This window comes from Galeopterus variegatus, unplaced genomic scaffold (genome assembly GCF_000696425.1).
Source record: "Galeopterus variegatus unplaced genomic scaffold, G_variegatus-3.0.2 Scaffold67, whole genome shotgun sequence".
In the NCBI taxonomy this organism is placed as follows: domain Eukaryota; kingdom Metazoa; phylum Chordata; class Mammalia; order Dermoptera; family Cynocephalidae; genus Galeopterus; species Galeopterus variegatus.
The window spans coordinates 795767-819601 of record NW_007726178.1 but is presented as its reverse complement, the minus strand read 5'-3'; the positions used below and the strand labels follow the sequence as shown (position 1 = coordinate 819601).

Genomic DNA, 23835 nt, shown 5'->3' with positions numbered 1-23835 from the left:
GTGCAGCTTTAAAATTTGCAAATGTAGTTTCCATAATTGTTAAATTTTTGTTTTTCTTGAAGGAATCTCGTAGACTATATCAGTTTCATTATGTGAACTGGCCAGACCATGATGTTCCTTCCTCATTTGATTCTATTCTGGACATGATAAGCTTGATGAGGAAATACCAAGAACATGAAGATGTGCCTATTTGTATTCACTGCAGGTACAAAAGAATTTTCTAAATGTGTAAATACAGTCATTTTCTTGAAGTTTCATGACATAAAAAGTTTTATTTCTGCATTAATATGATGATAACAATCCTGAATTTCTCATAGTCTTAATATAGTGTGTTTGAGACTGAGGCCTTGCAAATTGATGTAATCTCATCAGTTGACAGACTAATGTAATGTTACATTACCACTCTCAAATAAGTGATTCTATGTTTTATTTATATGATAGAAAGGTATATAGAACATACCCTTTATGGTTCACCAGTTAGAACATATAGTCTCATAGATGTCCATCCTACTCTACTTTTTAAATCAATGTAGTAATAATTCTCTTTATATTAATTAAAAAAGAGGGGCCGGCCCGGTGGCGCACTGCTATAGTGCACCGCTTGGGAGTGCGGCGGCGCTCCCGCCGAGGGTTTGGATCCCACATACAGACCGGTTCCCGCTCACTGGCTGAGTGAGGTGCGGGCGCGGTGCCGAGGGTTGCGATCCCGTTGCCGGACACGAAAAAAAAGACAAAAAAAAAAAAAAAAGAAAACATACAGAAAATGCTTTTATGTGAATAGAGGTCTTGTGAACTAAATATTATTTTACAAACAAATTACTAAGTATACTTTCCTAAGGAGATAAAAACTTATTTTTGGCCGGCCCGGTGGCGCACTGGATAGGTGCGCTGCTTGGGAAATGCGGCGGCGCTCCCGCCCGAGGGCTTGGATTCCACATACGGACCAGTTCCCGCTCACTGGTTGAGTGAGGCGCGGGAGCAACACCGAGGGTTGCATTCCCGTTGCCGGTCCCCGGTCCGGTACGGGGGCAACACTGAGGGTTGCGATCCGTTGCCGGACACGGAAAAAGACAAAAGACAAAAAAAAAAAGAAAGAAAATAAAAACCAACGATTTATTTTTTAAATCAGTTTCCCTGAAACAGTGGCGAAGCAATTTTTGTGCCTGATAAACACTGACATAAGATTTTTTTAGTGTGTATAGATGAACATACATAGGATCTTATCAATTTAAGATATCTTTAGTTCTAAGACAGACCATTATTTTATATACATTAGGACTGAAAAAATCACTGCCAATTATAAAGGAATAAGGTTGTTTGTAAGAAGCCATTGATGGTAAGATGTAAACAGTATCTGTAAAGTACAATTAAGCAAAATGCAATAAAACGAGGTATGCCTGTAAACTGCAGAGCTGTTCCAGTGTAGATTAAAAAGTATATCTTAGAATTGATGAAAAACTCAAAGCTGTTTCCATTCCTGAGGAACATCAGTTCCCACGTTTACACCACTGCCTGTCATATCATTAAATTATATAATTTATAGCTACTGAAATCTGAGTAGGAAGCTAGCATTCTTATGGTAAGGTAATATAAACTGTTGATACACATTTTCTAGACATTTTTATTAAATTGTGTTTTTGGGGGGGAGGGGGAGCGGCTGACCAGTCCAGGGATCTGAACCCATGTATAAGGTTGTGCTCTAACCAACTGAACTCACTAGCCTGCCCCTAAATTATGTTTCATAGCAGATTACTTCATTATAAGCATTACACGAGACTAAGTGATTACTGGCCTCTTTGTTCAAGCAATCTCTGAACATGAAAGTACTAAGTGTAGATGCATCTACTTTAAATTACCCTTTTCATTTATTTAAATAATGTTCAAAGTTCAAATAGTCTTTGCAAAATTAGTCATTTGGACATGTTAGAAATCATGTAAACCTGCCTTTGATTTTGTGGGGAATGAATATGAGAGTATTCATTCTTGAGGAGGAAGGACAATTAATTTAAAATTTTTGGAGTGGGGTTAATTCTGTAATATATTTTATATAAGATAAATCAATTTAAAATAACCAGTTCTTAATCTAACAGTTTGGTTTATTTCTGTTATCTGGTCATTTCTCCAACTCTCAAGCCACTCAATTCTGTTTATAATGAAGAGCATGGAAACACTCTTGTTGGGAAGAAGAAGTTCTTAAGTTTTTTTTTTATCAGGTCAAGGAAATTAAGAAATGCCTGTTTGGGCCCATAGATCATAAGCATCTGTATGATTCTTGGATCCTTAAATATTGGTAATCCTTTGTTCACTGCCTCATTTTACAACTTCTCTCCTCCAGGTGGCTTCCAGATTACAACCTGTGATTGTGCTCATAGAACTCATTGTTGCTGTCTTTTTGGAACACTTTTAAGAGTATTGATTCCATTGGATGACTTTTTTAAAAAATAGAGTATTTAAGAAACTTGACAAGGAAGTATACTTAAGGAAAGATACCAAACAGTGTACTTAACAAAGAAAAAATGTAGTAGCCACTTTGGCTTTCCTTTTTTTAAGCTAAATTTATGGAATTAGGAATGTTATGGAGAACACCCTTTTAAAAGGAAAAATAGAAAATTGAATTAGTCAAGAAAATTTTATGGGCTGGCCAGTTAGCTCAACTGGTTAGAGTGCAGCTTTACCAAGGTCAAGGGTTCAGATCCCTGGACCAGCCAGCCCCCCCCCCCCCCAAGGGGGGGGGGTATATTAATGTTTGCAGTAGTTTAGGAATATAGGTGTCATTATAATGTGGATTATGTAGGGTACTTTGAAACCTAATTTTTGGAAGTTCATTATATAGTTCAGTGTATGGATTTCCAAATAATAAAAGCTACTTGAATTCTGAGGCAGTTTTTCTTACATTATATTCTTCTAAATGCCTTCTAATCACTGTACTTATTTTATAAAACTGCTATCAGTTTATCCCTCAAAGAGACTTGTGTCTATATTCACATTTGTTATGAAAAGTAAATGAAATTTTTTCAGACTTAGAGATTTACTGGTTAATTGCTTAAATAGTCAAAAGATTTTTTTTAGTGGAGATGTAGCAGGGAAATAGTTTTCTTATCCAGTCAGTCTGACTGTAGTGCCTACAAATAGTGAAGTAAAAGGACTTTTTTATTCATGGGACAGGAAAGTGACTTGCTGGTGGAGATGTGGGACTCAGTTAACAACTTGGTTAATGGAAAAACATTTTTTACTGTAGCTAATTGAGTGGTTAGTTGATCATTTAATTAAATATTTGACTGGTTAAAAAAAGTCTATTTAATTGTAGAATTTAAAAGATAAATTGCTTTGACTCAACTTCTTTACAAGTTAGTTGAAATTATTTCTTGTTCTACCAGTTGTGTTCAGTTAGTGGGTATAGTTCAGAAATACATTTTCCGTTAAAAAATAATTTGGCCATTTAATATTTTTAAACAACTCAAACAGTATGTTAACCATAATAGCTCAGAAAACACATCCATAAAAGGAAATTCTTTTTCTTCCACTAGTTTCAGTAGAAATGACCATTGTTAAAACTTTGGTATGTGTCTTTTCAGTATGTGTATGTGTGTATATAGTATCTTTTTCAAAGAGCATTTCCCCATTTAATATATAATGTACATCTTTCTAGATCATGTAAATATTCTTCTTAATACATTATGACTGCACTATATTTTTAACCTTTCTTTAGTTTATTACTTCTCCCCTCATCCTTTTTCAGTTATTTTAAAAAACAGTTTAAAATGCTCAGTGGCCTGTCTTTTTTTTTTTTTAATTTGTTTTAGTGGCCAGTCTTATGGTGAAATCTTTGAGCACATCTGTAGTTATTTCATTAGGTTAGATATTTAGGAATGGGATTTCTAGATCAAAAGACATAAACTTTTCATGCTTTTAATACATGTTTAAAAATTGTTATCCAGAAAATTGATGCCAGTTAATCTTACCACTGTCAGTATATGGGAGTATTAATTTCCCCATATACTCCCCAATACTATGTGTTATCTTTTTTGGTTTTTTAATGCCTGTGTGACAGGCAAGCTTCCTTCCCCCCATTTATATTCTTCTTATGAATTGCTTCTTTGTATATTTTGCCTATTGTTTTATAGCAGGCATTCATCTTTTAATAATTATACAGCTTCTTTATATATATATATATATTGAGGATACTAACTTTTACTCATGTTTGTAGGTACCATGGTTTTTCTTGTCTTAAATCTACCTATCTTTTGACATATATAAGTTTTAAATTGTCATGTAGTCAGATTTGCAAATCTCTTCATTTATGGTTTCTGTTCATTGAAATATGCTTAGAAAGACTTCCTAATACAGTAGTGTATAAATTTTGCCCATCATTTTTAGTACTTTTATAGATTTATTTTTTAACATATTTTTAATCTATCTGGAATTTTTTTATGGTTAAGGTATGAGATAAGAATCCAATTCGCTCTTCATTCATAGCTAACTTTCCCTGTACCATTTATTGAATGGTCTAATCTCTACCCTTTGGAGAGCCCACCATTATGTACTAAATACTTACATATACTCAGATCTGTTTCTGAATTTTAATCTTGTGTTTTATTGATCTGATTGTTTATGTCTTTGTACTATCATACTTTTAATTATCAAATTTTAAATATATATCATTTAGCCCCAGTAACTCAGGTAAAATTTTAGAAATGTTTTGATGTATGGGATTCATAAATTTATCAGCAGCTAAAAATGAATACTGATGTTATTAAGAGCTTTTTAAAAATCATATTAGGTTGCTTATACTGTACTTTTGTCAGGAATTTTTAGGTTACATGTTTAAAAAACAACTGATACTTAGAAAAGTTTCAAGATATGCATTAAAATGCTACACAACTTTTTTCTGCCTAAAGATTATTCTCGTGAGGTCAATAACATCTATAGTAATTTTCAGTCTCAAGGTATATGTGCCTCCTTCTAGTTGAGTAATCAGTTGCTTTAAAGTATTTTTTTTATATATTAAAACAAAATACCTATGATATTTTACTTTACATTCTCCAGTTCCCATTAGTTTTTCAGGAGACGAGAGCATATCAGTTATCTTTGTTTTTCTGGTGAAATCACTGCTGGTGCTCAAACCAGTTTCTAGGGCTTACAGCATTCTTCATCTTTCTTATACCTATTGCAGATTGAAATTATGTACTGTTTCCGCCTCTACCGTAAAATACAAGAGCAATCTTGAACATAGAATAAATTTACCTCTGCAAGATGCTAGCCATACATGTTTTCTGATATAGAATTAGACTTCCAAAGTGAGGGCTTGTAGGTATTCTGTGAGTCACACTTATTCTTGGAAGTTCCTTAAAATAAATTTTAAAAAGATATAAATAATAACGTAAAGGATATTGCTATGCACACACTTTAAGTTCTAGTTTGTTTACGAAATAAGTTGTATTTTGTCAAATTTCCTAAATGATTTTTTATTTCTGAATATTAACATGTTCATCTACATAGTTCTTTTATCACAAAAATCAAATTGTTTTTTCAAACTTTATATCCTTAGTGCAGGCTGTGGAAGAACAGGTGCCATTTGTGCCATAGATTATACATGGAATTTACTAAAAGCTGGGGTAAGAATGATTTTTATGTAGCATTATATCCAATTGATCTATTATAATTTTCATACTTAATGATTAATTGCTATATATTACACCATATGTTTGGTTATACATGATACTTTTTCAGAAGCAGTTTTACGACTGTAAGAAATAAAGGTCATAGAAATGTATAAATGCTGCATATTGCCTTGAGACAATGCACTGGGCAACAGGGTAAGAGTGTTGTTCTAGGTGAATAAATACCTGCATTAGGGATGTAAACTGTACATTGACTTCTCCAAATACAGAATTTGCATTGCCTTTTATATTTATTTTAGGTGTAAATATATTCTATTCAGTAGATGTTTATATCTACTAAGGCCATTATCGTATAGTGGTTATGAGTGCTAACTCTGGAGCCACACTGCCCAGATTAAAATTCTGGCTCTGGGCCGGCCCGGTGGCGCACTGCTACAGTGCGCCGCTTGGGAGTGCGGCGGCGCTCCCGCCGAGGGTTCGGATCCCACATACAGACCGCGGTTCCCGCTCACTGGCTGAGCGAGGTGCGGGTGCGATCCCGTTGCCGGTCCTGGTCCGGTACGGGCGCGACACTGAGGGTTGCGATCCGTTGCCGGACACGAAAAAAGACAAAAAGGAAAAAAAAAAATTCTGGCTCTGTCCTTTACTAGCTGTGGGACCTTTGTCAAAATACTAATCCATTGTGCCTTAATTTCTTCATCTGAAAATGGGTATCATAATAGTTCTAATGCATAAGAATCAATAAGTTAACCTTTGTAAAGTTCTCCAGAACTATGTTTGGCATGTAGCAAGTTCTCAGTTCATTGTTAATTTTTATTACTGTTGATATTGTTGTTTTTACCACTAATATAGGCAAGAAGTTGTGTTTGATACTCTGGAGAATACAGAGATAAATAAAACACAGCCCTCATCATAGATTTGAAAAACATGAGTCTCCTCATTGTGTATATATTTGGTTATTTTGCTGGTACCATAATACCTTTATTTTCTGTGCATTAGGAGGAGTTTTTAATCCTCCACAGCTTTATAGTTTCTATGAATATGTCAATCTGTGTCTTATATAAAAAAGGATTAATAAAATGTTTAGGTTTTTTTTTTCCTTTCTTCCCCTTATTCTTTCTCTTTTTTTTACCTGCCATCTTTTCTATTTTTTATTTTTTCTAGGGAATATTTTAAGTTTTAAAGATCTCTGGAGTTAAATATTTTGTATTTCTCAAAAACCATAATCATCTCCTAATTCTCAAATGAAAATGTTTAAGTGAGCAAAATGTAACTAGAAGTTAATCACATTTTAACATAAGAGTCAAAGATTAAAATTGGATTGGGAAGAGACATTTAAATGACTGCCAGCAAACAAAATAAACATCTGGTCATTATAAAAATTGTGTATTTCGAACATGGTCACTATTTGATTGAGTTGGGCTTAACATAAATGTGATCTTAGGCCTTAGATTAAGACTCGATATGAAAATCTTTTGATCTGTATTGACTCCCAAGCAATAACCTGGGGAATCAAATCTTTTTCATCAGTCTAGCATATATATAGTTCTGAAAAGTTGAAGGGTGTTTTACTGTTTTCTGAATAGTTGTCCAAAGTTTATGTATTAAATTCTTTGTTTTAGAAAATACCAGAGGAATTTAATGTGTTTAATTTAATACAAGAAATGAGAACACAAAGGCATTCTGCAGTACAAACAAAGGTATAGTTGTTTATTTCACTTTATAAACTATATTTCTATAAATGCCTTCTTGGGTTTTTTTAAATGTCTTCTCCCTTCCTTTTCTCCCTAATAGGAACAATATGAGCTTGTTCACAGAGCTATTGCTCAACTGTTTGAAAAACAGCTACAACTATATGAAATTCATGGAACCCAGAAAATTCCTGATGGAGTGGTAGGTGTTCTTGGCCTATTAATTACAGTAAACTTTTACTTTTTACCAAGATGTAATATTTACTTTTAATTATTATTTTGTGTTTTATCTACCATGAGAATATTCATGACAGTTATTTAAACTTAACCTGGATTTTGTTGACTCATTTCCTTCTTCCTGTTTGTATCTTTATTATTATGATAGATATTTAATGACTCCAATACAAGTTAAATAACATTATAAATAAAATAAGGGTCGGTAAGAAGATCTTATGTTAAAAATTGTATAATTCGTTATTGTTTCAAGTAAAAATTACTTTTAAAAAAATTTACTGCATTGTTCTCTCTCCTCTTCCCTTTCACCTCCACCTAAGTAATTATAAGTTGATTCTATCTCAATTTTATTTTCTTCTTATATGTTTTTTTCATTTTGTGGCTAGCCAGTACGGGATCCGAACCCTCGACTTATATGCTTTTTAATTAAACAGAATTATAGGCCACAATTAAGTCCCTTTTTTGGTGTGTTTCAGTTCAATGTCATTCAAGCCTTAAAAAATCTTATTGGGTATTCAGAATTTTCTTTTTTTCCTTTATACAGTCCTTTATTCAATGCTTGATACAATGCCCGTACATTTTAAAACAACAGTGATGCATAATGTAGCTGAAGAACACGATCTTTGAAAACTGTAGGCACTAAAATACCAGCTTCCTAAGACACAGTTTTATCTTGTTCATGTTCATATTTCTTTTTTTTTCTTTTAATTTTAATTTACCGATATACAGTGTCCCTTTACCCATTCCTCCTTTTCACTTCTCCCTACCATCAACATTTTATCTGTTCACTTGTCTTAACAAGTTCAAGGAATTGTTGTGATTGTTGTGTCTTTTTCTCCCTCCCCCCCCATTCATTTGTTTGTATATTTACTTATTTTTATTAGCTCTCAAATAAGTGAGAACATGAGGTATTTCTCTTTCTGTGCTTGGCTTATTTCACTTAATATAATTTTCTCTAAGTCCATCCATGTTGCTGCAAATGGTAGTATTTCGTTTTTTTTTTTTTTTTTTAATAGCAGAGTAGTATTCCATTGTGTAGATATGCCACATTTTCCTCATCCACTCGTCTGATGATGGGCATTTAGGCTGGTTCCAACTCTTGGCTACTGTAAATAGTGCTGCAATAAACATGGGAGTACAGGTATCCCTTTGACATGATGATTTCCATTCTTCTGGGTATATACGCAGCAGTGGAATAGCTCAGTCATATGGTAGATCTATCTGTAACTGTTTGAGGAACGCCCATACCATTTTCCATAAAGGCTGCACAATTTTGCAGTCCCACCAGCAGTGTAGGAGGGTTCCTTTTTCTCTGCATCCTCACCAGTATTTATCATTCTCAGTCTTTTGGATATTAGCCATCCTAACTGGAGTGAGATGGCATGTCTAAGTGGTTTTGATTTTCATTTCCTGAATGCTGAGTGATGTTGAACATTTTTTCATGTGTCTGTTGGCCATTTGTATATCTTCTTTTGAGAAATGCCTGTTCAGCTGCCCATTTTTTAATTGAGTTACTTGTTTTTTTGCTGTTAAGTTGTTTGAGTTCCTTGTATATTCTGGATATTAATTCTTCGTCAGATGTATATTTTGCAAATATTTTCTCCCACTATGTTGGTTGTCTTTTTGCTGTTAATTGTTTCTTTTGCTGTGCAGAAGCTTTTTAGTTTGATATAATCCCATTTGTTTACTTTTCCTTTGGTTGCCTGTGCTTTTGGGGTCGTATTCATAAAGTCTGTACCCAATTGTACTTCCTGGAGTGTTTTCCCTATGTTTTCTTTATGGAGTTTTATTGTTTCAGGACGTAATTTAATTCTTTAATCCATTTTGAGTTGTTTTTGGTATTTGGTGAGAGGTGCAGGTCTAGATTCATTCTCCTCAATATGAATGTCCAGTTTTCCCAGCACCATTTACTGAAGAAGCAGTCTCTGCCCCAGTGCATAGACTTGGTGCCTTTGTTAAAGATCAGATGGTTGTAGGTATATGGGTTGATTTCTGGATTCTCTATTCTGTTCCATTGGTTCATGTGTCTGTTTTTATGCCTGTTCTGTGCTGTTTTGATTACTACAGCTTTGTAGTGTAGTTTAAAGTCAGGTAATGTTATATCCCCAGCTTTATTATTTTTTTGCTCAGGATTGCTTTGGCTATTCATGGTTTTTTTGTTATCCCATATGAATGTTGGGATTGTTTTTTCCATTTCTGAGAAAAATGTCATTGGAATTTTGATGGGGGTTGCATTTATCGGTATATCACTTTGGGTGGTACAGACATTTTCACAGTGTTAATTTTTCCAACCCAAGAGCCTAGGTTATCTTTCCATCTTCTTGTGTCCTCTTTAATATCTCTCAACAGTGGTTTATAGTTCTTGTTGTAGAGATTTTTCACATCCTTGGTTGACTTTATTCTTAGGTAATTTATTTTTTTGGTGACTATTGTAAATGGGCTAGCTTTCTTCATTTCTTTTTCTGCTACTTCATTCTTGGAGTATAAAAATGCTGCTGATTTTCACGTGTTGATTTTGTATCTTGCAACTTTGCTAAAATCATTTATCAACTTTTAAGGTTTTTTTTCCATAGAGTCTTTAGGCTTTTCTACATATAGGATCATATTATCTACATATATTATCTACAAACAGGGACAGTTTGACTTTATCTTTTCTAATCTGGATGCCCTTTATTTCTTTCTCTTTCCTCATTGCTCTGGGCTAGTACTTCCAACACTGTGTTGAATAGGAGTGGCAGGAGTGGGCATCCTTGTCTTGTTCCTGTTCAGGATGATATTGGCAGTGGGTTTGTCATATATGGCTTTAATTGTGTTAAGATACTCCACCATACCCAATTTATAGAGAGTCTTTATTATGAAGTAATGTTGAATTTTGTCAAATGCTTTTTCAGCATCTATAGAAATGATCGTGTGGTTTTTGTCTTTGATTTTGTTGATGTGGTGTATCACATTTATTGATTTGCATATGTTGGACCAACCTTGCATTCTTGTGATGAATCCCACTTGATCTTGGTGTATAATTTTACGTATGTGTTGCTGTATTCTATAAGCTAGTATTTTATTGAGAATTTTTGCCTCTATATTCATCAAAGATATTGGCCTTTTTCTTTTTTGTTGTATCTTTGTCTGGTTTTGGTATCACAGTGATGTTTGCCTCATAGAATGAGTTTGGGAGAATGGCCTCTGTTTCAACTTTTTGGAGTAGTTTGTAGAGAATTGGTATTAATTCTTTAAAGGTTTAGTAGGATTCTGCAGTTAAGCCATTGGGTCCTGGGCTTTTCTTTGTTGGGAGATTGCTGATAACAGCTTTAATCTCTTTGACTGTTATTGGTCTGTTAAGATTTTCTGTATCTTAGCTCAGTCTTGGTAGTTTTTGTGTGTCCAGAAATTTATCTGTTTTCTCCAGATTTTCAAATTTGTTGGCATGTAGTTGTTTATAGTAGTCTCTAATGATTCCCTGTATTTCTGAGTGTATCGGTTGTAATATCACCTTTTTCATTTCTGATTTTTGTTATTTGGGTCTTCTCTTTTTTGTTAGCCTTGCTAATGGTTTTTCAATTCTATTTACCTTTTTAAAAAGCTGACTTTTTGTTTCATTGATCTTTTGAATAGTTTTTTGGGTTTCTGTTTCATTTAGTTTCTTCTCTGACCTTAATTATTTCTTTTTGTGTACTAACTCTGGGTTTGGGTTGTTCTTGTTTTTCTAAAGTTCTTTAAAGTGAAGTGTTAGGTTGTTTACTTGCCATCTCTCCATTCTTCTGAAGTAAGCATTTAATGTGATAAATTTCCTCCTTAGTACTGCTTTTGCAGTATCCCACAGGTTTTGGTATGATGTATCATTATTTTCATTAGTTTCAATAAATTTTTTGATTTCCTGTTTAATTTCTTCTTGGACCCATATGTCATTGAGTAAAATGTTGTGTAATTTCCATGTATTTGAGCAATATACAGAGTTTCATTTGTTATTGAGTACTAGTTTTAATCCATTGTGGTCTGAAAAACTACATGGAATAATTCCAATTGTTTTGAATTTGTTGAGATTTGATTTGTGGCCTACCAAGTGGTCTATCCTGGAGAACATTCCATGTCCTGATGAAAAGAATGTATATTCTGAGGTTGTTGGATGAAATGTTTTGTAGATATCTGCCAAGTCCAATTGGTCTAAAGTGTTCTTTAGATCTTGTGTTTCTGTGTTGATTTTTTTCCGAGATGATCTGTCCAATGTTGAGAGTGGGGTTAGTCTGTCTCTTTCTTTAGGTCTAATAGTGTTTGCTTTATAAGTCTGGCTGCTCCAATGTTGGGTGCATATATATTTATGATATGTCTTCTTGTTGGATAGATCCTTTTATCATTATATATAGTGGCCTTCTTTACCTCTTTTTATGGATTTTGGTTTAAAGTCTATTTGATATAAGAATAGCTACTCCAGCTTGTTTTTCATTTCTATTTGTGTGATATATCTTTTTCCATCCTTTCACTCTTAGTTTATCTGTATCTTTACAGGTGAGGTGAGTCTCTTGAAGGCAGCATATTGTTGGGTCCATATTTTTTAATCCAGTCTTCAAGAGTTATTATTGAAAGGTGTTGGTTTATTCCTGGCATTTTATTGATTTTTGTTTGGATGTTTTAAGTATCTTTTGTTCCTTCTTTCTGATTTTATCTTCTGTGTTTGTTGCTTTCTTGGGATGGTAAACTTTTTGTCTTTTTATTGTTAGCATTTTTATTTTACTGGTGGGTTTTTTTCTTTCTGGAGTATTCATGGTAATGATGGTTGTTTCTCAGGTACCAGACCCAGTACTCCCTTGAGAATTTCTTGTAAGGCTGGTCATATAGTAGTGAACTCCTACAGTTTTTGTTTGTCTGGGAAATATACTATTTGTCCTTCATTTCAGAAGGATAGCCTTGATGGGTAAAGTATTCTTGGCTGGCAATTTTTGCCTTTTAGTATTTTGAATATATCATCCCATTCTCTTTTGGCTTTTAGGGTTTCTGATGAAAAGTTTGATGTCAGTCTGATAGGGGCTCCCTTATAGGTGACTTGATACTTCTGTCTTATAGCTTTTAAGATTCTCACTTTGTCTTTGAGTTTTGCCACTTTGACTATAACATCTTAGAGAGGACCTTTTGCAGTTGAATATGTTTGGGGATCTTTGAGCCTCTTGAATCTGAAGATCTGTATCTCTCCCTGTACCTGGGAAGTTTTCTGCTATTATTTCACTGAATATGTTTTCAGTGCCTTTTCCTCCCCTTCTGCAATGCCCATGATTCAGATGTTTGAATGCTTAAGGTTGTCTGTTATCTCTCTTAGATTTTCTTCAATTTTTTAAATTCTTTTCTCATCTGTCTGTGTTAAATCAAACTGGCTGTCCTCAAGGTCAGGGATTCTCTCTTCTGGTTGTTCTAGCCTGCTGGTTAAGTTCTCTGTTGTGTTTTTTTATTTCATTGAATGAATTTTCAGCTCTACAAGCTCTGCTATATTTTTTTTCAGGGCAATGATTTTTTTGTACATTTCCTCTTTTGGGTCCTGTATACTTTTTCTCATTTTGTTCTGTTGTCTAACTGAGTCTTCTTGTACCTCATTTAGTTTCCTTAGAATTGTTGCTCGAAATTCCTTGTCCGTCTATTTAAAGAACTTCCTGTTCTATAGGAGGATCTAGAACTTGAGAGTGGTTATATTCCTTTGGTGGTGTCATACTTTCTTGGTTTTTCACATTTCTAGTATCTCTCCATTGGTGTTTAGTCATTGTGGCAGAGCTTTCACAGTCCATTCATTCCACCCTGGCGTCTGCAGCAGTGGCAGGGAGTTTTGCTGTCCCTCAACTGCTTGTTGCTGCCTCAGGGCCTGGGGTCAGCTGATTGGACCTCTCAGGGTGGGGACTCACCTGGCCTGGGTCGCATGGGGGTTGTCAGTTCAGCACTGCTGTCTTGGGGCCTCGGTATTCAGTATTTTGACCTGAGAAAAATGCTGTATTCTCATAGTGTTCTTATTTCTGTCTCTGTTTTCTAACCAGTTCTCTTGTTTCCTTTCTATATATAATTGCCTTGTCCCTGAAGGGGCTGAAGTATTTTGGGTTTCTTTTTTTTTTTAAAAGATGACCGGTAAGGGAATCTCAACCCTTGGCTTGGTGTTGTCAGCACCACGCTCAGCCAGTGAGCAAACCGGCCATCCCTATACAGGATCTGAACCTGTGGCCTTGGTGTTATCAGCACCGCACTCTACCGAGTGAGCCACGGGCCGGCCTGTATTTTGGGTTTCTTTGGTAGAATTTCTTTACATCTTCATCATTGAATCTATGATATATATCATGTGATAAACCAAGTATGAGGAAATGAGTTGCAAAATTTATAACTTTTGCTTTACTTTTTTCCCCTTTAAATGATTCTGTCAATTTTCCAGACTATTTGTTTGAAATTTCTTGGTTTTCCAAATGAGAGATTTGTTAAGAAATGCTGATCTCAATATGTTAAGATAATCTAATTTTGTCCATCGGTTTTAGGAACTGTGTATTTCCTTTATTAGCCAGGTAACAATTCAGGGTTTTAAGATTTATATATATGACCTCATTCTTATTTCTTCATTAAGTAGGAATCATTGAGCAGCTAGGCCTTGTACGTTGCCATCTCTTTTTCCCTTTAGTTTAATTAAATCCTGTTTTAACCTGTTCTGAATCTAGCCAAAATTTTATAATATAAAATAGGATGTTTATATATTATTTTGTATAACTTTATCTAATTGAGAACTTTAATATTTCAAAAAGCTGAGTAGGCTATACATTTTTCTTTAAACTTTAATTGTAAAATACTTCCATTTTATTTCATAAATGCAAAGTTAATTTCAAAGTTAAGGTTTTTATACTTGGAAAATATAGGTGTTTTTGACTACTATTTCCTATAAGTGAAAGATATATTCTTACTGTTACAGTTTTTAAATGTATAGGAAATTATTTTATTATAATATGCATTGTTGCATTTTTAAAAAGCTCTTAACTATATTTAAGTAATTTATAGAAAATGACGTGTGAAATATTGCATTGTTCTCCCCCCCCCCTTTTTTTTTTTTAAAGATGACCAGTAAGGGGATCTTAACCCTTGATTTGGTATTGTCAGCACCACGCTCTCCTAAGTGAGCTAATCGGCCATCCCTATATAGGGATCCAAACCCTTGGCCTTGGTGTTATCAGCACCACACTCTCCCAAGTGAGCCACAGGCCAGCCATGTTCTCTCATTTTTAAGTCGGAAATCCACACTAGGATTATAATTTTGTCAAGGAGTGTTTGTGATGGGTCAGAGGTTTACAAATGACTAAGGAATATGAGGGGAAATCATATATTGCCAGAGATGGGATGACGTAATACCCAATAGCATATAAGTGGTTACTTTAAACCTGCTTCTTATCTCATTACCTGGTACATAGTAGACACACATTAAATGTTTGGGTGAGAGATACATATTTTAATGGGTGAATGGATAAAAAAAGGATAGACATATAGATTGTCACTTTTGATAACTTTTTCAATATTTTCCTCTTAAATATTGTTTTCTGGGAGCTTTTAAATATAGATAATTGTTTTTATAGGACGGCTGTTTGTGGTTGAAGACTGTAAATCCTAGTTAGAGAAAATGTGGAATCTAAAAAATTGGGAAAATTTATTTTAGGACTGTATGGTTGCGTAAAATGTTTTGAAATATGTACTCACCATACCATTCTGAAGCTATGCTATGAGAAACAATAAATCTTCACTTATTATTTCTCTGACAACTTAATTGAGAGGTAAATGGTTTTTAAAAATGCGCTATGTTCCAGAATTTTTGTAGAAATTTTAGTTTTAAATACTAATTGGTAATATAAGACTGTACAATAAATGATATATGTTAGAGGTATCTACAACTAATGACTTCCCAGAGTAGATCTAAAGAAAATTAATTCTGAATTCTGAGTCATTGTGAGAATTGAGGAACATGTCAGTAAGTAAACATCTGTAAGGTGTATATGCATGCCTTTTTATCTTTTTTTTTTTTTAAGTTATTCTCTCTTGGTGTTAGGATTATAATTTATTTTTGTTTCTTCCTTGTGCTTCTCTGTAAAAAATAAATTTAAAATACAATGACCATGGATTGTTTTTGCAAACGAACAAAAAATAATTGAAGCCCAAACAATAATAGCACAATTGGCTATGTGGAAGAATTAAACTGAGCTGTAACCTGAAAATAAGGGTCAGATTTCCCATGTGTCAATCCTTGGGCTGTGAGTGCAGGGTCTTGCCCTGTTAAGTGTCACCATCCATCTTGGGGAGAGAATGTAAGTGCAGAGATAACTGTATTGCAAGGTCCCTAGGGTCCCAAATGTGGCAACTGCATCCTATACAACACTGTAAACTCCTGCGTGAAGAAGAGTTACCCTTCATAGCCACACACTGCTTAATTGCCAAGTCTAGCACCCGAGCAACAGAAGTTGTAGTCATACCTTTTTATCTAGTGTATAAAAGATACCATTATGACTGGTAATGTCAATACCAAGATTTTCAATTCTAGAATGACTAATAGTGCTAATAGTTTTTGTTATGGTTCTTCTGTTGTGTTTGTGTTGTGCATTTTAGATGTAATATTGAATTCCGAATATTTTTTTCTCAAACATAATATTTATTTTTAAAGCACCCTGTTTTAGTATTTATTTTGTTCTGCAGCTGATAATATATCCTTAAATATTTGATAATTAGGTTCTGATTTTTCTTTTGTGGCATTTTATATAGTTCTGTTATATGGAAAATATTAGTACACAAAATAACTTGAGCAAACTCTGCTTGAAAAAAGAGAATACACTAGAACCTAATTTCCAGTGAGTTATTTAATTTCTAAAATTCCTTTCAATTTCAAAAGTTGGTGATTGCTTCAACTAGTAATGAAATCAGCTAAAGAGAGCTGATATATTAGGACAAATGTGGGCTCAAAAACTGTAGGTAATAAAAGAGGGTCAGCAGATGTAAGAGTATAGCAAACGTTATTGTAAAAAAATACTACAGAATCCAAAAAGAACATTTTTCTGTTGTAAAGTTTGGTGACTAGTAGGTTTTGTTCATGTTGTTCAGGCAATGGCTCTCTCTTGAGTTGCAGTTCTGCATTGCCACATTGATTCTTTTCATCATATAAAACTCAGCATGCTCAGAAAGCTTATCTTCCCCAGAAGTTCTTCCTCCTTGGCTTGTTCTGTTAATGGCTGTGTCACTCTTTCACCCAGAATGAGGAATCCTTCATGACACCTTCTTTCCTTTGGTACATGTGGTAATTTGCCTACAAATGCCCTTACTTTTTCCTTCTTCCCTCCACTTATTCTTTCTCTTCTAACCCCCATTCTTTATTTATTTTTTTTGTCAAAACCTTATCCATCCCTCAGTGCCATTCTATATCCTACCTTAATGTTCTCAACTTCTCAATATCTCAGTTATATTCTTATTATTCTCAACTACATCTCCTTCCTCTGATTTTATAACTTCATAGTATTGTTATTACCCTTTTACTTGTTTGGTATTACCAGACTACATACTTCTTTAAGTACCATGTTCTTTACATTTTTGTATCCTCTCTATTGCTGACTTTGTTCATTGTATTTCACAATGACTTACCATTAGTTCCAAAATCCAAAATGCTCTCTGAAAACTTAGTTTTTGGGTTTTTTTTTGTTTTTCTTTTATTATACATACATGTGGGGTACAACGTTGATTTTCAATAATTGTGTACAATGCCTGGTGGTTAGATCAGTATAATTAGCTTATTCATCATTACAATACACAATCATTCTTTGTATCCATTGACCAATTTCTCATTAGCCCCCTCTCCCTCCCCCCTCCCTTTTTCTACCTCTAAGTTTTCTAAAAGTTCAGTGTATTACTGATAGTTGTTTCTCTCTGTCTCTCTTTATTGTTCATTTATTTATGGATTCAGTTCCTGGTTATGAGTGAGAACATGTGGTATTTTTCTTTCTGTTCCTTGGGTTGTTTCACTTAGAATAATTTTCTCCAGGCTCATCCTCGTTGCTACAAATGGTAGAATTTTATTCTTTTTTATGGCTGAGTAGTATCCCATTGTGTATATATACCACAATTTTCTTATCCAGTTGGCCATTGATGGACATTTAGGTTGGTCCCATTGCCTAGCTATTGTAAATAGAGCTGCATTAAACATGGGAGTGCAGGTATCCCTTCGACCTGATGTTTTCCAGTCCTCTGGATATATCCTCAGTAGTGGGATTGCTGGATCATATGGAAGTTCTATCTGTAGTTGTTTAAGGAAACTCCACACTGTTCTCCATAATGGCTGTACTAATTTACAGTCCCACCAACAGTGCAGGAGGTTTCCTCTTTCTCCACATCCTTGCCAGCATTTGTTATTCTCTTTTTTATAATAGCCAGTCTGATTGGGGTTAGGTGATATCTCAGAGTAGTTTTGATTTACATTTACCTGATGATTAGTGATGTTGAGCATTTTTCATATACTTATTGGCCATTTGTATATCTTCTTTTGAGAAATGTCTATTCAGCTCCTTTGCCCATTTTTTAATTGGATTATTTGGGTTTTTTGCTGCAACATTAGCTTTTTGTATATTCTGGATATTAATCCCTGGTCAGATGCATAGTTTGCAAATATTTTCTACCATTCTGTAGGATGTCTTTTTACTCTATTGATTGTTTCCTTTGCTGTGCAGAAGCATTTTAGTTTGATATAATTCCATTTGTTTATTTTTTCTTTTGTTGCTGTCCTTTTGGGGTGTTATTCATAAAGTAATTGCCCAGTACTAAATACTGGAGCATTTCTCATATGTTTTCTTCTAGGAGTTTTAAAGTTTCAGGCCTTGTATTTGTCTCTAATTCATTTCAAGTTGATTTTGGTATATGGTGAGAGGTACAGATCAAGTTTCATTCTTCTACAAATGGATATCAAGTTTTCCCAGCACCTTTTTTTTTTTTTTTAAAGATGACCAGAAAGGGGATCTTAACCCATGGCTTGTTGTTGTCAGCACCACACTCAGCCAGTGAGAGAACTGGCCATCCCTATGTGGGATCCAAACCCATGGCCTTGGTGTTATCAACACCACACTCTCCCGAGTGAGCCACGGGCCGGCCCCCCAGCACCATTTATTGAAGAGGTAGTCTTTTCCCCAATGTATGTTCTTGGAGCCTTTGTCAAAGATCAGTTGACAGTAAACACATGGGTTGATTTCTGAGTTCTCTATTCTGTTTCATTGGTCCATGTGTCTGTTTTTATGCCAGTACCATGCTATTTTTGTTACTGTATATTTGTAAGTTTGTTTTATTGTTTTTGCGAATTTGATATTATATTCATTTGGCAGCAAAGTTACTTATGTTGTATTACAAAAAATAGCTGTGTTTTGTAGGTTAGAAACTATTCATAGAAGCAATTTTATATGGTTCACCTTTAATTTTTATTAAACTAGTTAATGCAAATATGTACAGATTTTGGTACAAAATATTAATGGGAGTTATTGGAGTATGATTTTGTGATTAATGAAAATAATAAGCAAATGAATCAGTATATGTCACTTGTTGTTATGATGCAGTGTCTCTAAATTCTGGTGGTGGCTGAGCACCTAAAACTGTTGTGACTAAAAGTCCTGATTTGCCTAAGTTTATACTTGTGGTCTAGGTGTAATAATTAATAGTGCTCCTCTTCATTCTCCAAAGAGCCCTGATTTGGACAATAAATTATATATGGTTACCCTTCTTATAGCAGATATCTCTGCAACAGATGCCTCGATTATGGTAGGTGACTTTAATTAATGATGAACACTCCTAGTCTTAGGATTTAACTCTTGTTCTGGTCAGGTAGTTAGATGTGTAAAGCTCTTCTAATCCATCAGATTATATATCAGAAGACAGGGTGCACTAAAAATTGATGGAAGGGCCAGCCCGGTGGTGCACTGCTACAGTGCGCCGCTTGGGAGCACGGTGGCGTTCCCGCCGAGGGTTCGGATCCCACATACAGACCGGTTCCCGCTCACTGGCTGAGCGAGGTGTGGGCGCAGCACCGAGGGTTGCGATCCCGTTGCCGGTCCCGGTCCGGTACGGGCGCGACACTGAGGGTTGCGATCCGTTGCCAGACACGAAAAAAGACAAAAAGGAAAAAATAAAAAATAAAAATAAAAATTGATGGAAGTTGATATTTCTATTTTCTTTAGTTGGAAATACTTGAAATAATAGTTATAAAGACAAAGAAGCCACCATGATAGTCATGGTAGAAGTGCATTTTGATTAAAAACAACAATAAAACACAGCTACAGTTTCAGACCTCCTTAATTTATGGAATATGCAAAGATGGCTTTTTCTGAAATTATCTGCAATGTGGGCAAGGTTGAATATTATTCCTGTCTTTTGACCCAGAATTAGCATAGCCTAGCTAGATAAATATGAAGTACTTCCTGAGAGTGAAACTAATTCAAGGCAATATTTTATATAGTAATTTCACAGCTCCTGTATTTGCTGTTCTAAACCTAAGATTCTTATAGCTGTATTAACTCTGGAGCATCATTGTTAATGGTGTCATTGGTCCTTGTGACCAGCAAGAACCAAGGACATCCCTGGATGGGCTCTCCCTTCCTTTCTTTGGGTCCATTTGGTTCGTCAGTAATAGGGGGGCTATATTCCCAAGGGAGTAGGGCACTCCACATGGTGACAGAGGAAGGGTGGGGCAAGGAATGACTGAAGTGACTTCTGGGACCAATTTAAAAGTACTAGGTAGTAATGGGGAATCACGATAAAGCAGTTCAAAAGAAGATGGGAAAAGTGAAAGATATAAGCTGTATTTTGTTGGCTTTTTTCCCTCTCTGCACATACTAAATTTCTAGTGGTAGCAATCCCTGGGAAAAAGCTACCTTCTTTAATCTTTATTTTCTTGGGAGATATGTTCTTTTACAGTACCATGTGTTGAAATGCTACTGTACACAATTGATCTTTCAGTAACTAGGATGAGCTGTTTTTTTTTCATATTAATCTCTCCGATTGAAGTTTGGTCCTTGAAGTTAAAATATAGAGCCAGTGTATATGACCCATTTTGTTACTTGGAAGAATTGGCATTGTTCTAAGAATTCAAAAGCCCAGAAATGATTTATTTGAAACTTGAGGAAGGAAAATGATTTTTCTCCTAACTTTACTCAAGTATTTTTTTTTCCCTTGGCAGAATGAAATTAACACTGAAAATATAATCAGCTCCATAGATCCTGATAAACAAGATTCTCCTCCTCCAAAACCACCCAGAACTCGCAGGTATTTTATATCTTTGAACATTTCCTTTGAAAGGATACTTTTATTTTACTCACTGTTTAATTAAAAATAACTTCTGAATATTTCTAAGCTACTTTTATAACTTTATCATTCTTTTAGGATGTAGCATATGTGTGACAACTGATTTATTACTGTTGTACTAAAATTTTTGTTTCATTTTGGATAAAATTTCAGTAGTACACTGTACCAGAGCAGTGGGCACAATCATGAGTTGATTATAGCTCATGTTTTGTTACATGGTACAAATAAAATTTTATTTATTCTAAAAATTTTCATTTTCTCTTGATGACTGAACAAGTCATATGCTTGCCAAAAATTGTATGCATGTTGAAGTAGTTATGTGAAAATGTTTAACAGCCTTACTAGCAAAGATAGGTTTATTTCTCTCTGGTTTTTCTTGCTTTCATACCAAGTTCATTTATAATAATTAAAATCACATATATCCCTGTCCTTTTTTCCCCCCTCCCTTCTTTTTCAGGGTAGCAGCTAGGTCAGTTATGTGGTAGTATGGAAAGAATATAGATAGAGTCAGAAGGATATAGTTTCAAATCCTTTTCAGCCATTTAGCTCTGGGGTTGTGAGTAAGTCACTTTAATCCTTGGGGGGACTGTTTGTTTAAGTATTGTCTTAAGGATTAAATAAAACTGTCAGGATATTTTATAGAGTCTTTTCTTGCACATAGATCTGCCCAAACTGGTTGACCTTCCCACAAAGTAGGATTCTTTTATACAGGGTTCACGAATTCTTTCCTCCTTAAAAGTTTGGTAGAAGTTGACTAAAGCTGGGTGAGGTGGCTAGAGTTGGGTCTTGGCATTGAGTTGCTAATTGCCAAGAGATTATCTTAATGAGATCATCCCTCTTTGCAAAAGAAAAAGCATGCAACTTTTCTCATTAACTAAAGGTTTGGTCAGAATCCCTGAATTCCTCAGGAGCAATTTATTTCGTCTCAGTTTTGACCATGCAATGTTCTAATTGCCCATGAAGGCATCTTCTAAGTACAGAAAGAGGCAGTATACCTTGTCATATTAGTTCATTTTCTGTTGCTTATAACAGAATATATGAAACTGGGTAGCTTATAAGAAAATGAAACGTATTTCTTAGTTTTTGACACTGGAACTCCAAGGTTCAGGGAACATATTTGGTGAGGATCTTCTTCTTGGAGGGTTTTTTTTTTTGTCCTTTTTGAGAGCGGCCACACCACGCTCAGCCAGTGAGCGCTGTGAGCGCACCAATCATCCCTATATAGGATCCAAACCTGCAGCCGGGAGCGCTGCTGCGCTCCCAGCGCCGCACTCTCCCGAGTACGCCATGGGCTTGGCCCTTGGAGGGGGTTTTATAAAGAGTCCCATGGCGACCTGGGGTATCACATGGCAAGAGCTCTTCAATGTGTTCATTTTCTGTCCTTATAAAGCCATGAGTGCCACTACTGTGACAACCCACTAACTCTACTAACCCATTACTCCATGAATGGATTAATCCATTCACAAGGGCACAGTCATCAAGATCCAATCACCTCTTAAATGCCCCACCTTTCAACACTGCCATATTCTGATTTCCCACCATCTTACTACTGTTAACGGAGGACCAAGCTTCATTGAGTTTTGGGGGGACATTCAATCCATAGCACCTACTATAAAGAGGCTTTTTACATTGGTAGGTCTCATTTCAAATTTTAACGTCAGTATTTACCAATTGAATTAACTTGGATAAACTACTTCTCTGAAAATTCTTTACCTCACTGTATTGAGATATAGTACTATGAGCATTTTCAGTAATGTTAACAATTGATAATATTTATAAAGCATGTAGGTACATGTTAAGATATAGTGGTTATTATAGTCCCTGGAAAACCTTTGCATACTTCTCTAAGATCAGGAAGCCTATATATATATTCGAGGTTAGTTCTCAGCATTTAAATACTCAAGATATTAATTGTGCTAACAAACCTTCACAGTAGTACTTTTTTGTTGGAGTTCCACTTTAGTATCTAAATTGACATTTTACCCTCCTGTGGAAGGTAGCCAGTTGAAACCTGCAGACTGTTAGTTCTCTAACTTCTTCAGTCCCACATAAGAGTTCTAGGGTCCTGAAAGAAACTACTGGCCTTAAAGGAAATTAAGGAACCTGCTATTACTCCCTAATATCTTATAATTTGGTTTTTCAGATTGAGCCAATGTAGAGGTTCTCAAAGTGTACGCCGATACTTATGATTTATACGTTCTTCTACTTCTAACAACATATAGTGATGGTGTCTTCCTAATTTTACAAGAAAAAAGATGAATTGAATGTTTTAAATTTTAAGCCTTTCTCCTATGCCTTTTCAAAAGTGTGACTCCTGTTATTCTTTAATAAGCAAAAAGATAATAAAGAACTAGCAGATGAGTATTAACAGAAAAACATTCATTCAGCTCTAGACAGGTTTTTATTGGGCATGTGTGCTATAAGTGTTATGGCCAACATCCGACAGGTAAAAGAAATTTGCCCATGAGAACCAGGTAATAGGAAAAGGAAAAGAGTTTATTTCTGGCAGCCAGGGCTACGCAGGCCAATGGAGAAGCGCAGCCCCAAGTTGAAACCTCTCGCAGCTTTTATTTTTAGCTAGGTGGGAATTTTTCACACCTGACACAATCTAGCCAATGCAAGCAAGCCAGCCGTACATAAGCTAATTTTGCGGTTAGCCCTGTAGCTCCTCCCCATCCTGGATTCCCCATTTATTTTAGCAAGCGATTTGTACAGAAGCAGAATGCATATGTTAAGATCAGTAGGGGTTGGGGCGTCCCTTAACATAAGTTTTATGTATGTGTGATTTTATATTACATGAGCAGGTCATCTTATTTCTTCTTCATACAGTGGAGTCAACTGCCAGAATTTTATTGTGTTCCACAAAGAATACTGAGACTTCTAAGTTAGAATGAGTTTTAGAACTGTTATAAATTGTTATAACTGAAAATAAATTCATAAGATTGGTAAGAAAAATAGACTGTTTTTACTTTTTT

The 23835-nt window shown here is 34.9% G+C and overlaps 1 protein-coding gene across 2 annotated transcripts in view; it reads left to right on the top strand.

The window, feature by feature from the left end:
- Positions 1 to 23835, top strand: part of PTPN12 (protein tyrosine phosphatase, non-receptor type 12) — a 103816-nt gene that overhangs the window by 62212 nt on the left and 17769 nt on the right. For both annotated transcript variants that reach the window (XM_008577529.1, XM_008577536.1), the window contains 5 exons: positions 63 to 205; positions 5549 to 5615; positions 7244 to 7321; positions 7416 to 7514; positions 20736 to 20821. In XM_008577529.1, coding sequence (XP_008575751.1) covers positions 63 to 205; positions 5549 to 5615; positions 7244 to 7321; positions 7416 to 7514; positions 20736 to 20821 — 473 coding nt within the window. The remainder of the gene's footprint in view (positions 1 to 62; positions 206 to 5548; positions 5616 to 7243; positions 7322 to 7415; positions 7515 to 20735; positions 20822 to 23835) is intronic.